Here is a 15,651-nt window from a genome sequence, read left to right on the forward strand (position 1 = left end):
TCATGATCTCACGGTTCGCGTGTTCGAGCCCTGTGTCGGGCTCTGTGTTGACAGCTCGGAGCCTGGAGCCTGGATTCTGTGTCTCCCTCTCTCTCTGCCCCTCCCCTGCTTGCACTCTCTCTCTCAAAAATAAATAACTCTTTTAAAAAAATCAACAAAACCATTTAAATCAATTTTCCACTTTATATGAAAAATGCAAAATGATAGTGATAGAAGCAGATCAGTGGCTGCTTGAGGTTGAGGGTAGGGAGACAGAATTCACTGCAAAGGGGTGCAAGGAAGCTCATTAGGGTGAGGACACTGTTTTATATCTTGACTGTGCTGGGGATTATGTGATTGTGTACTTGTTGTAAGTTTGAAGTCCTTCAGAAGCTGACTTGAGCAGGCTCCACACTGTCAGCGCGGAGCCTGATGCCTGAAACCACGCATGAACCATGAGATCATGACCTGAGCAAAAACCAAGAGCCGATGCTCAACCGACTGAGCCACCCAGGTGACACGTTTCTTAGACATTTTCTACTGACTGAGAGAAAGAGAAAGAGAGAGGAGAGACAGAGACAGAGACAGAGAGAGAGAGAGAGAGAGAGAGAGAGAGAATCCCAAACAGGCTCCACGCTCAGCACAGAGCCCATGCAGGGCTCGTTCCCATGAATCACAAGATCATCACCTGAGCCTAAACCAATAGACACTCAAACGCCTGAGCCACCCAGGTGCCCCTATTTTTTTTCTTTTTTTTCCCCTTAATTTAAGTAGACTCCACACCCAATGTAGGGCTCGAACTTACAACCCTGAGATCAAAAGTCACATGCTCCACCAACTGAGGCAGCCAGGTGCCCCTCTTAGACATTTAATTTTAAACATTACTTTTAGGAATAATTTAAAAATTAGGGTAATGTAGGCTTTCTCCAGAGAATTTGTTTCCTTCTACCAAATACCTTATGGTGCTAGCAGCCAAGGTCAGGGCTGGGTCATCTACATGACCCACTGGAGAGTGCCTACCTCTACCCTCTGCAAGTAGGGAATTCCAGGGTTCCAGTCAAGCACAGAAGGCCTCCACCTTCAGATGTGTTGAATTCGAACCCCTATTCCTTCAGCCCCAGGTTCCATGAAGCCACCCCACTTTTCAGTTGTTCCCTTCAGATTAATTAGCAAATGGCCCCAGGGTAAAAGCAGTTTTTCAACATATTTAACAAGGAGGGGGTTATCTTCAGCACCCAAAAGACTTACCTTTGACCATTGGCCAAAGGCAGACTTGTCCCTTACAAACCTTTTTTTTTTTTTTTTTTTGCACGAGCCACTGTCCCTTGGACAGAAATGGACTCAATTCATCTGTTTAAGTTCCAATTCTTTCCCAGGTCAGGGCCAACTATATTATTAGGACTTTGATGCCTTTTAGTAAACGCTTCGGGTATTTATCCAGCTTCTTTTTAATTGCCGTTAGCGAAAGAATAAAAGGATTTATATTTAAAGAGCGCCCAAGAACCAGGAAGTGGACAAATCTGAAGAGACACAAATCTGGATGGTCCCTCTTTCAGTACCGTGGTAGATTGGATTATTGTTGAGCAAATATAAACTCCACCCAACCTCCACGAGAGGAGTCTACTTCCCACTACTTCCCAGCTCTTTGGAGTTGAACTTGGTCATGTGATTTGCTTTGACTACTGAGACGTTGCCAAAGAGGTGCAAGGAGAAGCTTCAAATGTGTTGCATATTTGGGCTTGCTCTCCTGGATCCCTGCACCCCCATAAGAACTCTGCTCAGGAAGCTGCTGCCCCTTCAGCCTGGGCCCCAGAATGAATGAGTACACATGAAAGCAATCCTGAGCTGAACCCACAGAGGAGACAACCCCAGCTGGATTTGCAGCTTGAAGGAGAGCCATTCAGATGAGCCCACTTTAGATATGCTGACCCCTCAGCCGACCTGCAGCTGCCTGAGAGAAAACAAATGATAATTCTTTGAAGACCCTGCATTTTGGGTGCAGTTAGTTACACAGCACTTTTGTGGCCATAGCAAATCATACAAGACCTAGCAAGAAGCAGGCTCAACAGATCAGCGTTACTGCAACGCACAAAATAAAAAGGCTGTTATCAGAATCTGAGCTCCAGAAGCTTTTCTTTGCTGACACAGGTCATTCTCCACCCAGGAGGTTCTCTTTATACATAATTGCCTAGATGCTCCCCTATCCCATTCTCTATGGGTAGTTAAAACATCATGGGAGTGTGGTCCTGGGACCACCCCCATCCCCCCCCCACCCCACTTCTTTGTAAAGGTGTACCAGTGTATTTATGCCAGGCTTAAATTAAGCACGTGTCCATGTGGGATAATGAGGAACAATGCCTTGTTGCATGTGCAGTATGTTCTGCCCATCTTATTTTGCCTTTACACTACACAGCACTAAGTGGTGTGTGTGCCTCTGCCCGTATTGCACAATGAAGGTAAAGGTTGGTAAGAATCATCTCGCACGCTGTCACTGAAAGCCAGAAATCCTCACCGCGCTGCTAAAAACCCATTACCCAAACTTAACAAATTTTACTATTTTTTGTCATGTGCATTTTTTAAATTGTTTCCTGTTGTTATTGCTGATACATACGAATGCTATTGATTTTTATGTTGATGATGCATCCAAAAACTTTGCTGAACTCTCTTTCGTTTTCATTGTTCATATATTCTCTGGCATTTCTACACTGACAATCCCAACATCAGGATGTAACGAGCGCTTTTTGTTTCTCCCTAGCTGTTGAATCTCTTGTTTCCTTTTTACATCTTTTTGCATTGGCTCGACCCTCCAGCATGACACTAAATAGTAACTATGGTAATGGTGAACATTCTTGTCATGTTTTAAAGAAAATGCTTTTGAAAGTCCCCCATTAAGTGTAATTTTTGCTGTAGGATTTTAGTGGATTAAGGAAGTTCCCTTTTATTCCTAGTTTGCTAAAATGTAAATTTTAATCATTGAGCATTGACTTTTACTGAAAGCTTTTCTGCATCTATTAGAATGATCGTATGTATTTTCTCTTTTAATCTGTCAATATGGTAAATTATACTGTATTTATCTCCGTAAGTGAAAAAGTTGAAAAAGAAAAGTTGAATAAGAGAGATATTATCTACTTCTTGAATGGTTGCAAGATATTAGTGTCTGTAAAATATTAGTGTCTTTCAGGAGAGGCAACTTGACTACTAATTCAATTCTTTGATGAGTATGTCCTTGAATAATATAATCGTTTTCATTGTGAAGCACATCTCACAAGAGGGTACAAAATGTATTTGCATCTCCTAAAAATACCAGTAACACGAATACCTGTGTGTTTACAGGATCCATTAAGAAACAGACCAGCACCAAGTTCTCTGCATAACCCTCCCAGATCATGGCCCTTTTTCACCCCATAGAGATAACTGAGTGCTGAATCTTGTATAAAACATTTCCTTGAGGGGCGCCTGGGTGGCTCAGCTGGTTAAGCATCTGACTTCGGCTCAGGTCATGATCTTACGGTTCATGAGTATGAGCCCCACATCGGGCTCTGTGTTGACAGCTCAGAGCCTGGAGCCTGCTTCAGATTCTGTCTCCCTCTCTCTCTGCTCCTCCCCTGACCACACTCTGTGTCTCTCTCTCAAAAATAAAAATAAACATTAAAAAGATTTAAAAAACCATTTCCTTGATTTTCTTCGTAATTTTAACTCTATGTATCTCTGGGCAATACTATTTAGTTCTATTTCTGAACTTTGTATAAAAATGTATCATATTGTTAATGGTTGTATATATTCATCTGCGACTTTCTTCCTTTGCCCTATATTTTGTTTTTGAAAATCATTCTTTGAGGGGCACCTGGCTGGCATAAAGCTTGTGACTCTTCATTATCAGGGTTGTGGGTTCAAGCCCCACATTGGGCATGGAGCCTACTTAAAAAAAGATATCATTCTTTGAAATTGAAATGTGTAGCTGTAGTCCTTTATTTATTTAGTTAGTTAGTTATTGCTGTATAGTATTAGCCTGTATTAAATTACTCTTATCCATTCTAGTATTGATTGACATTTGGGTTGTTTCTAGTGCTTTTGTTATTGCAACTAATGCTGCCGTTAAGTCTCCTGGCTTACATGTGTCAGATTTATACACACTCATTTGTACACACACCCCTCCAGGAGTGGAACTGTTGGGTCATAGGGTAAATATGAATGGGCCATTTGTATTTCCTCTTCCGTGAAAGATTAAAAAACTGAGGCAGCCAACTACAGCCTGTGAGCCAGCTACCTATTTTGGTAACTAAAATTTTATTGGAACCGGGGCCAGGATTAGGGGGGAGGGAAGTGAGGCAGGGTTTTGCCCATTTAGGGTTGGATCTTCTCTTTATTTTATATTTTAATATTTTGTCCATCGTGGAGGTTTTTTTGCATTCATTTTGATTTAAACATATTATATCAAAATATTATTTACCTTGATTACTACATCTTTTGGTGCTTGCTTAAATTTTCTGCCCAAGGTGAATGTGTCCCTCACTTAACCCTAGTCCCAGCCCTGACCTAGTCTAAACTACTTATTATCTCCAGGCCGCACTTCTGCAATAGCTTCCTAACTGGTCTCTCCACTTGTACTGTTGCCATGCATCTTTGATCCATTCTCTACATTGGGCAGCCACCCTGATCTTGCAAAAAGATAAACTGATGTATGTTACTCCTCTGCTTTAAACCGTTCAATTGTCTCCTACTCAGAGTAAAACCCAAATTCTATGCAGAACCCCATTTAATCTGTATTTCGCCTTCTTTCCTAACTTCATCTTCTACTACTCTGCCTTCCTCTGTTCTATCTAAGATCACTGGCTAACTTTCCATTTCTGGAATATGCTAAACTCATTCCTGCCTCCTGGTCTCAGGCATGGGCCATTCTGTGATTGAGTCATCTCTTCTAAACCTTTAACTTTCAGATTAAGTTATCTCTTTAGAGAGGCTGCGCAATCTAAAGTAAATCCCCTCCTGATAGTTCTATTACTCTGTTCCTTTTACTTCCTAATGCTTTGGCAACATAGAAGTAGGGTTTTATTTGCTTATTACTTTGTTTACTTGTGTTTTTTTTGTCTTCCCTTTTAAAGCCTAAGATCTTTGAGGAGTTTAGTGCTTTCCTCACTGCCAACACTCAATATCTAGCACTCAACCTGTCACTAAATAATTAAAACTAAGAAAAAAAGATAAACCTAAAGTAAACGGGTTTTTAGAAAAAAGGCCCCCGCAAACAGAGTGGTATTGATATTCATTAATATTAAAACAATCTGGCTATAACAAGGGTCATAAAACTGATCATTTCCCTTGGCCCAGTAGGTCTACATTTGAGACTATACTCCAAGAGTAATTTGAAAATTTTATTTATTTAAAATATTCACATATTAATAATTTATGAAGGTTGAAAAAATTGGAAACAACCCAGAGCACTGATTGCCAACGAACCCTTTCCAGTTTTCATTCTCCTTCAGCCTAGATAAGCCCAACTTAATATATATATATTATAAATATAACGTATAATATATATATTATATATATATATATATATATATACACACTTACATATACTGCTGCTGTGGTGGAACTCAAGTAGATAAGCACTATTAGAGAAAAACCACTAAGATGGACAAAATACAACTGCCACAATTTTTAAGTTCGCCAATTTTAAACGCATAATCGTTATTTCCCTAAAATCCCATAGTTTCTCCAACGAAGCTGGAGACATCTCCATCTAGATGGACATCTCTCTCCAGATGCTGTTTCAATATTCATCCTTCTTCTCTTTACCAAAAGAGTCACCATTTATAAGGCCATTCAGGTCAGAAAATCTGAGAGCCATTTATGAGAACACTTCCCTTGTCTAGTGCATCACCAAGTCCAAGTAGATCTTGAATTCATCACCTGTTTGCTGCCTTCACTGCCACCACAGTCAGAACCGCCACCTGGATACCTGAACTGTTCTTTAAATTAGTTGCTCCATTTCCGTTCTTGTTCTTCTCCTATCCATTCTCCACACAGCAGTGTTCTATTTTATAAAAATGTTTACAGCTAATTCATATACGTAACAATAAGCCAATCCAGCAATTTATAAAGAAAAAGTTATATTCTTCCTCCACTACTTTCCAGTTGCAATCCCCCAAGGTAACCAATCACACTCTAAATATCTGATGTGTATGGAGCCTCCCATTCGTTCTCTGTGCTCAATGAAAATGTATTCAAATATTTTTGGATTGATTCTTTTTTATTCCTAAGAAAATAGGTTACATTATACTGTATTATGTTGTATTTGTTGTATATATTATGTTGTAATTTATTCTTTTGTAGTTGGAAAAAAAATTTACTTTAAGTAGGCTCCACATCCAACGTGGGCCTCGAACTCACAGCCCTGAGATCAAGAGTCACACGTCCCACCAAGTGAGCCAGCCAGACCCCTTACTTATTCTTTACCTAACAATACAACATGGACATTCTTACAGGTCAGTATAGAATTCTTTTCCTTTCTCTTTTTTATATAGCTATGTAATATTCTAGAGAATGGAAGTACAAAATTTAAATTAATAACTTTCCCAGTGATGGATATTCAATAGCATGATCTTTTTTTTTTTTTTTTTAATTTTTTTTTTTTCAACGTTTATTTATTTTTGGGACAGAGAGAGACAGAGCATGAACGGGGGAGGGGCAGAGAGAGAGGGAGACACAGAATTGGAAACAGGCTCCAGGCTCTGAGCCATCAGCCCAGAGCCCGATGCGGGGCTCGAACTCACGGACCGCGAGATCGTGACCTGGCTGAAGTCGGACGCTTAACCGACTGCGCCACCCAGGCGCCCCTAGCATGATCTTTTAAAACTGTAAATCAGATCACGCCTCTTTCCAGGGTGCCTGGGTGGCTCAGTCAGTTGAGCATCCAACTTGGCTCAGGTCATGACCTCGCGGTTTGTGGGTTTGAGCCCAGCATCGGGCTCTCTGCTGTCAGTGCGGGGCCTGCTTCGGATCCTCTGTCTCCCTCTCTCTCTGCCCCTTCCCTACTTGCGCTGTCTTTCTCAAAAATAAATACACATTAAAAAAAAAAAAAAAAAAAAAGATCATGCCTCTTTCCCTCAAAGGCTTTCCTTTTCACATGGAATACAATCTACATTTCCTACCACGGTGTAAAAGCCCCTGGATGATCTGGTCCTTGCCTCTTGTTAAATTCACCTCACACTGCTCCTCTTCTTGTTCACCAGACCTGACACTAACTAGCCTTCTAAGAAGGTTTTTTTCCACCTTGTGGTCCCTGCATATTTCTTCTCTTAACCTGTAAAGGTCTTCCCTGTCTATCCTCTTCCCTACGCATCAAAATTAAGTTCCTCTCTTATACTTTCTCATAACATCTTATAAACACCTTCACAGTATTCATCACCAGTTATAACCTTATCTAAGAAATTGTATTTACAGGTCTTATTATCAAGTCTCTCCTTCCTCTATGATGCACTGTGCTCTATGAGGACAGATACAGTGTTTTGCTGACCTCTGATTTTTTGTACTACCAGCACCTAGCACAGTGCTTGAAGGTAAACAACATTTATTGTGTGAATAGATGATATATCCTACACTGAGTGATCATTAACCAACTTAGATAATGGAATTTAATGCTAATTAACTTTTAAAATGATATGAGATTACATACTATATGGCTAAGTCTTATGAGCTATATATATATATATATACACACACATATATATATATATACACACACACACACACACACATATGTGAAAACTTGGTAACCTAGAGCAGTGAAAAGAATACTGGCACAAGAGGGCACTAATTAGTTAGTGACCCAGGAAATGTCACTTCTTTGCTGTGAGCCTCGATCAAGGAATGACCCTCAGCAGGTGTGGTATTGCCCCCTAGTGCTGGATACTCTGGGAGGTATTCCTGGTCTTTAGAGAGCAGAGAGGCCAGGTAACCTAGACTTCTTGCAAAATGTTGGAAAAATTATTTTGTGTCCCTCATGGCTTTTGAATGACCCAGTGTAGGTAAACTAAACCTGTGTATAACTATCTGTACCTAAAACCTGACCTATTTTACATATGGACGCAAAGCTGTTTTCTACTTTTTTTTTTTTTAATTTTTTTTTTTTCAACGTTTATTTATTTTTGGGACAGAGAGAGACAGAGCATGAACGGGGGAGGGGCAGAGAGAGAGGGAGACACAGAATCGGAAACAGGCTCCAGGCTCCGAGCCATCAGCCCAGAGCCTGATGCGGGGCTCAAACTCACGGACCGCGAGATCGTGACCTGGCTGAAGTCGGACGCCCAACCGACTGCGCCACCCAGGCGCCCCAAAGCTGTTTTCTACTTTTACATAATTGTAACAGTAAACGTTTTAGGATTGCAGGTACAGTAGACATTGAAGACAGATTAATATCATTCACCAGAGGTGGTGGAAACACCACACCTGTGTCAGTTGTAGCTTTCACATTCATGGGGATTTTACTTATAAATGCCAGCACTTGATTTACGGCTTGATTATATTTTCTAGAATCGTTATGTCTGAGCATTTATGCATTGAAACAGAAATTGTATTATAAATTACTTTCTTTGTATTTTTTATATTATACTTTATATTCAATTTAAATCCAAATCATGCATGTGTATGCAGGTTATATTATCTATGCATTTCATCTTAGGCTAATAAAGGAGATATTATGAAAATATTTGTCATTTAAAAAAGGTGTTGGGTTAAAACAATGTTGTGAAACACTGGATTCGATAGATGAGGATTAAGATCCCTTTCAGGTCTTAATGCAATGGCTCTAATCTTTAATAATGGAAAGGATTCTTTTTATTTTGTTCTTTTCATTACTTTATCTTCCAGCATAAAATTAGTAAGAAAAAAAACACACACATTTTAAAAAAACACATCTCCTACTCACAATGTTTTTAGATGGTTACCTAAAGGTGAGTCCAAATGATTTCTCAAATTTCCTTGCTACACAGTAATTTCATGATTTTGTAATTTCAAATTTATGGTTAATCGCGAGTTTATCAAGTTCTTTAAGGTTTCACCAAATAAATTGTTGTCTCTAGCCTTGTTAGTGAAGAAACTGAAACACAAAAAAATCAATGTATTAAAAACCAAAAAGAATGAAATGAAGGATTCTCACTAGGAGATTAGGTTCACAGATTTAAAATCGCAACCTTTCCCCCTATTCCTTCTGTTTTATATTTTTCATCAGTTATGATACACTATGCATTTTAATCATACACTTAAAAAATGGATTGTCTCCTCCCCCCTTTCCTTCGCCCCAACACACCTAGAATAGATACAGGCATTCTTAGAATAGAAACAGGGAATTTCGTGTTTACTCACCGTCGTCTTCCCATATATAGAACAGTGCCAGGCACACAGGAGGAGCCCACTGAGCATTCATTGTATGAATGGGCGAAGAATACACGCAATAAGCAAAACTGAGTGCTTCGAGAGCCACTTTCACCAGAGCTCTAGGAGACCAGCGGGTGGGATCAGGAACTTGATTTTTGTGATTGAGGATTCGTCGGCGCTCGTAGGGATTGCGAGTACATTCTGAACATTCGTTGGGATGTACTGATATGTGGTGGTTGGTGAACTTCATGCGCAGAGCCGTGCAGGTAGAACACCGAACTAACAATGATCTGCAGCGAAGTCCACATAATGTTCTCAAATTTATATCATTAGAAACACGTTTCTCTAAGTGCATGGCTCCATCGTTCTCTGGTATATCTGTACAGGACAATTTAGGATACTTCCTCACTGGAGATTAACGGTGAGGATGGGATCAAGGGTGGTGGCTCCAAAATGCGCAAAGACGGGAAAAGGAGTTAACGCTCACTTTTCGCAAACAGACGCCAATTCAGAGTCAAGGTCTCACCCCAGATCAAATCCCGCGCTCCTCCTACCAACAACCTGCCTCTACCCCGCCTCCTTTAATACCTATGGTGGGCGGGGCAGAGAAGAGACGTTCCCGGTTCCCCCTAAATTGGTTAAGCTCGCCCGAGTTCTGGTATCCCAGTTCTGAGCACACACCGAGGAAACGGAGCCGCTAACGAAGACCGCCGACTGAATGACAGCGGAGCTTTACACGAGGACGGAGAACGAAGCAAAATACGAAGAAAGGCAGCAGTGTAGCGGCCACGTGAGGCGGGCCATCCCGTCCACCCTCCGAGCGAGAACTTCAACTCCCGGCTTGCAGCTGGGCGGTTACCCTCCGCGGACTATAACTCCCAGGGTGCTGCGGGAGCGGCCGCCCGGCTCTCCTCCCGCCCCTCCCCCGCCCCTCCCGGCCGGATCGGCGTGCGCCTGCGCACCGGAGGCCGGAGGAGTCTTACCCTAATGTAAGATGGTGGCCCGTCTGGCTGTGGAACCCACCGAAAGCTGAGAGTCTGTCTCTCAGCCGTAAAGGTCGGACTCGCTGAAGCAATCAGGCCCGGTTCTGAAGAGTTTTTTCCCCGACACTCGTTCAGTGGTCTCTTGTGAGGACGCGGCAGCGCGTGGAGTCGGCTAAGGGAAAAGCGAGGCAAGGCAGGCGGGTGAGTCTATGCGGGGCTGGGCTTAGGGGAAACCCGGGGCTGACCGGCTACGAGAGAGCGGAGGCTTCGCTGGGACTGTGCAGGCCGCACCCCCCTTTCTCCCCACCCCCCGCCTCATCTTCACCCTCCTCCTCCTCGGTCTTCCTCCTCCTCCTCCTCTTCCTCCCTCTCCCCTCTACGCCACAGCAGTTACCACCAGGAAAAGGGAGCGGGGCAGAAGGCGGCGCGGCGGCGAGCACCGACTCCTTCGAAAATTTCCTCAATTGGGGGAGCCGAGGCGGCTTCTCGTCTTCAGCTCTCTCCCCTGCGTTGCTGTAGGGGCAGAAATCTTGGGTCCCAGTGCTCCCTTGTTTGCCCAGCCCTCTTTCCCCTCCCTGACGTCCTTGTCCCGGTAGCCCCCGTCTCCCAAGACACAAGCCATCACTTCCACTCTGACCCGAGTTGTTGCTGCTCAGCAGTCCCACTACTCATCGTTGCCCACTCGTCCTGCTGTTTGTTTTTTGCTCCACTGCTGCCACTCTGGAGACACCCTTTGCCCCCCTCTCGTGCTTGCAATCAGCCCCTACTCTCTCTGCCACACTAGCGCTTCTTCCGATTTGCAGCCTTTCCTTTGACCACATCTGTCATTTGAAAGCTGCCCCTTAAGTATCCAGATGCTGCTGCTGCTCGATCTAACCCACCTGTTTCACAGCTTTCTTGGGAATTGTCCGTTCCTTCCCTCTTTTCTATACAGATTCTTTCAACCTACACTTGCAGAAAAAAGGGATGCCCCGTGTTGGCCCCTGAAAAGTCAAGTTGGGAAGTGAATGAAGTGAGGTAGGATACTGTTAAACGTTACGAGTGGAGATCATTTATTCAGGCTACTCGGGTCGGGAGAGGAACGTTTCCCTTTTGCTTTCAGTGATCTATTTGTGGATTATTCGCTCTGGTGGGACCTTTTTTCTCCTTCTATTTTTAACCGGTTTCTCCATGCTGCTAAGCATTCTACTGAATTACCTCTCCCCAGGACACTTAATGTGAACTCTGATTATACCAACAAATTAGCCTAGGCATTTCAAAATAAGATAAATCTGGCATAGAACCAAATCACTCTGTGAACTCCACACGAAAATATAAGGGAGATTTTGATTATCTGCCGGTTCTGTGTGGGTTACGGATCCTTTCCCTATTGAAAATTGATTATTGACTAAGCAAGTTATATTGAGGTTCAGCTTAATTGATGACATATTTATGGTTCCAGTGGAAATTTCCTTTCCAGCTAATATCAGACTTCGTATTTTTGGATTTGAGAAGTTCTCTCTTTCTAACATTTCTAGAATGGTAGTAATCCGAATAAATTGTCTTCTCTTGAAAACTTGTTGGGTATGTATGCAAAAGGAAAGTGAATTTTTTTTTTTTTTCAGAATTAAATCCATCATTTTTCCCAGAAAAGAAGGGGGCTGGGAAAAGAAATGACAAAGCTATGCCCTTACATGCATTTGTTGGCACTCACTGTCATTATTATCTACGTTAAAAAGAAAACTAGGAGCACGAAGTGGTTCATGATGTCCATTTTTTGACGAAAGCAAAATTGAAATGCCCTGACTAATGGCACAAGGGGAAGAAGGAGACTACAATCACACCACTATGAAAAAAAGAATTAACAGAAAACAGGATTTCCCAGATCAGATACATGCATTTCAACATTTCAAGTTTAACATAAATAAGACACTGTGTTCTTAAGACGTAGGTAAAAATGTTAAAAGTCATAGTAGCAATTTCATGCAGCAGTATCCCTCTTATTTGCAAAGTGATGTACCTCAAGTGTAAATACAAATACATACAGTTACCCTTTTCATCACTTCTGCACATTATTACTGTGATTTTTATAAATTTTACCTGTGATACTTGAGGAATCTTCATTTAGCATTATGTTTACTCAATTGTGGTAAGTGCTCTGCTTTATCAAATATAAATCAAGGTTAGAAAAGCTGTTTACAAAACTTCTTTTTTCCTTTTAGCCACTTTAAGCCCCAATTTGGGGAATCTAAATCCCTACTCTGAGAATTTCAAGCAATTTACGTAGCAAGATTGTCCTGAGTTATAACTTGAGGTTTTTCCTTTAAAAATTACTTACATTTAGTTTGTTAGTAGGAACGTGTTCAATACAGTTGATCTTCAACTCTAAACTATGTCGTTTTTCTTTGTCATACGCTGGTGGAGAAGCCTTCCACTTTGTACCTGCAAATAATTCTAACACACAGGTTTAGAAAACCCTTGGTAGTGATACTTGGCTGATTGGTAAGCAGTGTGTTCTAGGAGAGGACTGTTTGGCAGAAAAGTATAAATGATGGTAATACATCTTTGGTAGAGATGTTTTACCTCATTAAGTATATTCTCAAGTAATTTTCTTCACTCCACACTTTTCTCCTGCAGTCATTAAATTCTTAGTTTCAGCCCTTGGAAGTCAAAATGAATTTACTTTGGGATCTTTAGTACATTTGAAGAAGGCATTTAAATTTTGTTGACATTTTGATAAGGAAATCAGGAGCTATAATTTCAGAATATTTTTGTATGGTTTAAATTTTTAGATGTAACTTAAACATGGCAGCTTCATACTTTCGTGCATCTTGTTTGTTTGTTTGTTTGTTTGTTTGTTTGATAGTTTGGAATACTTTCTGCCAGGTTCAGTAGTTGAATCCTTCAGGCGAATAGATTTCTCTAGGAAGGTTTTTGAACATGAATTACTTTAAGTTGACTTATTACATAATATTTGTTGTCATAAGATTGCATAGGCAAATCTTTAATTTTATTAGGGTGAGACTGTTAAAATCAAATGACAAAATGCAGGAAAATTTTTGTACTGCCCTTCAATTTCACTAGCAATAACTTTCAACTCCTTGTTTTGTAAGAGAAAGAGAGTGTAAAAAGAGTCCTTGCATTAGGGGAATTTTACTTTAAAAATGATTTTAAATGCTTAAGAGAATGAAGAAAGTATTTTCTCAGTTTCAACAGTGTTTCAGAATGCTTCCCGTTCCTTCCCTACTCCTGGTTTTAAGGTTAAGAAGCTACACTCTTCGTTTGTGTGCGTGCATGTCTGTGTGCTTTGTACCTGCCAGTAATACTCAATTGAATCTATTTCAACTCATGTTATTATTTTTATAGACCATTCAAGTGAAACAGAAAGTTTTAATTTGGGAAAATTTCAGCCTCTGTCAGTTAGCTTTCTGACATTAAGTGTAGTACTGTCTTGACTTTTAGTGAAGGAAGATACACTTAGCTCAACTGGTTCCAAAGAAAAACAGTAGGGAAATAGGTTATAGAGATTTTTAGTGTTCTAGAAATAGTATAACTAGAATGTACTACATACTTTTCTCAAAGGATTTCTTAATCTAAATGGAACTTGTAAATGGTTTTGATCCCACTGGAATAGCATGTATTGGATAAAACTTAACACACTCTGAGATTTAAAAAATATTATCTTAAAAAAATTTTGTTACTTCAGAAATACTAGCAAAATCTACAAATGCCCATTCTTATATAAAATGTGTCAATATCCCTGATAACTTAATGATAGTAATAAACATTTTTCTCCAATTCTGAGATTATGCAAATTTTAAAGATGGAATAATTTACTCAATTATGTAGTGATGCAAGGAAAGAAGATAAGTGGGACTTTTTAATGACACAGTGGTCTTCTGAAAGAACTTTTTTTCAAAATTGTTTTTAATCTTGTTACTATGTGGTCTTCTTTATTAGAGAAGATTGTGTGGGGGCGCCTGGGTGGCTTGGTCGGTTAAGCGTCCGACTTCGGCTCAGGTCATGATCTCACGGTCCTTGAGTTCGAGCCCCGCGTCGGGCTCTGTGCTGACAGCTCAGAGCCTGGAGCCTGTTTCAGATTCTGTGTCTCCCTCTCGCTGACCCTCCCCTGTTCATGCTCTGTCTCTCCCTGTCTCAAAAATAAATAAACTTTAGTTAAAAAAAAAACTAAAAAAAAAAAAAAAGGAAAAGATTGTGTGGTGAATGTTAACTTTTCCAAGTGTAGTAGTATAATCCAGTGGGTTTTGTCACATTTCTTTTTCATGGTATAATTCTTTTACTTTTTAATCGGAAATTAGTTTATGGAAGAGAAAATGTCAACACTATTTTGGCTCCTTAGATTAGCCTACTGTAACAGAGTTTTCTTTTACTAGAAGGGAGAATTTACATGCTACCAAAAAGATGATTGTTACTTTTACTTGCTAGAAAAAGTTAATTTTCAAGATAGTACAAGTATAAGGCAGCTTGAGGATGGGTTTATTTTTCTCCTAAGAACTTTATTTGCGAGGAAGGTTTCATTCTTACAAAACTCTGTTTATACAAGAGTGTTGTCCTGTTTTAAACTTTAATTGCATTGGGTGATGAGATGATATATCACTATTAGGATAAACCTCACCATTTGTCTATGTACTTCTCTGATATCTTTTTTTTTTTCATAAGAGTCTCTCTCTCTCTCTTTTTTTAAATGTTTATTTATTTTGGGGGCGCCTGGGTGGCTCAGTCGATTAAGCGACCCACTTCAGCTCAGGTCATGACCTCACGGTTCGTGAATTCGAGCCCCACATCAGGCTCTGTGCTGACAGCTCAGAGCCTGGAGCCTGCTTCGGACTCTGTGTCTCCTTCTCTCTCTGCCCCATCCCTGCTCATACTCTCAGTCTGTCTCTCAAAAAAATGAGTAAACATTAAAAAAAATTTCTAATGTTTATTTATTTTTGAAAGAGAGGGGGAGGGACAGAGAGAGGGAGACACAGAATCCGAAGCAGGCTCCAGGCTCTGAGCTGTCAGCACAGAGCCCGATGTGGGGCTCTAACTCACAAACTGAGATCATGACCTGAGCTGAAGTCGGATGCTTAACTGACTGAGCCACCCAGGAGCCCCCTCCGGTATCTTTTCAAAAACAAGTAGTATGTTTTTTTAGTTATGGTAACCCAAGTCTTACCTCTTGAGTGTTGAGAGAAAGTATGGAGAGGGAAAATCAAAAATAATCATTTTGGTTTATTTCTAAAACCATCCTGGAAAAAAAGTCGAGGCAAAAAAAAAAGCAGTGTAATTAGAAGAATAAAATGATGACATTTAAACATAGCTGGTGTTGCAT

At 40.7% G+C, this 15,651-nt stretch overlaps 2 protein-coding genes across 8 annotated transcripts in view; one reads left to right on the plus strand and one right to left on the minus strand.

The window, feature by feature from the left end:
- Window positions 1-8,968: 8,968 nt before the first annotated feature.
- On the minus strand, window positions 8,969-10,467 carry LOC147583037 (uncharacterized). Of its 2 annotated transcripts, none has more exons than XM_086689431.1 (3): window positions 10,338-10,467; window positions 9,343-9,644; window positions 8,969-9,076 (listed from the first exon to the last, which is right to left on the minus strand). In XM_086689431.1, the coding sequence occupies exons 2-3, from the start codon at window positions 9,602-9,604 to the stop codon at window positions 9,027-9,029; spliced, it is 312 nt and encodes a 103-aa protein (XP_086545557.1). In that variant the 5' UTR covers window positions 9,605-9,644; window positions 10,338-10,467; the 3' UTR covers window positions 8,969-9,026. The 2 variants fall into 2 exon arrangements, with proteins under 2 accessions (XP_086545557.1, XP_086545551.1); XM_086689425.1 differs by having other exon boundaries at window positions 9,343-9,732; window positions 10,338-10,458.
- The window catches only part of CNOT4 (CCR4-NOT transcription complex subunit 4), a 148,331-nt gene continuing 143,081 nt past the window's right edge, over window positions 10,402-15,651 (plus strand). For all 6 annotated transcript variants that reach the window (XM_025929985.2, XM_025929987.2, XM_025929986.2 and 3 more), the window contains exon 1: window positions 10,402-10,538. The gene's annotated coding sequence lies outside the window, so the exon portion shown is untranslated. The remainder of the gene's footprint in view (window positions 10,539-15,651) is intronic.

Source organism: Puma concolor, chromosome A2 (genome assembly GCF_028749965.1).
Source record: "Puma concolor isolate L17-30 chromosome A2, mPumCon1.1.hap2, whole genome shotgun sequence".
Taxonomy (NCBI): domain Eukaryota; kingdom Metazoa; phylum Chordata; class Mammalia; order Carnivora; family Felidae; genus Puma; species Puma concolor.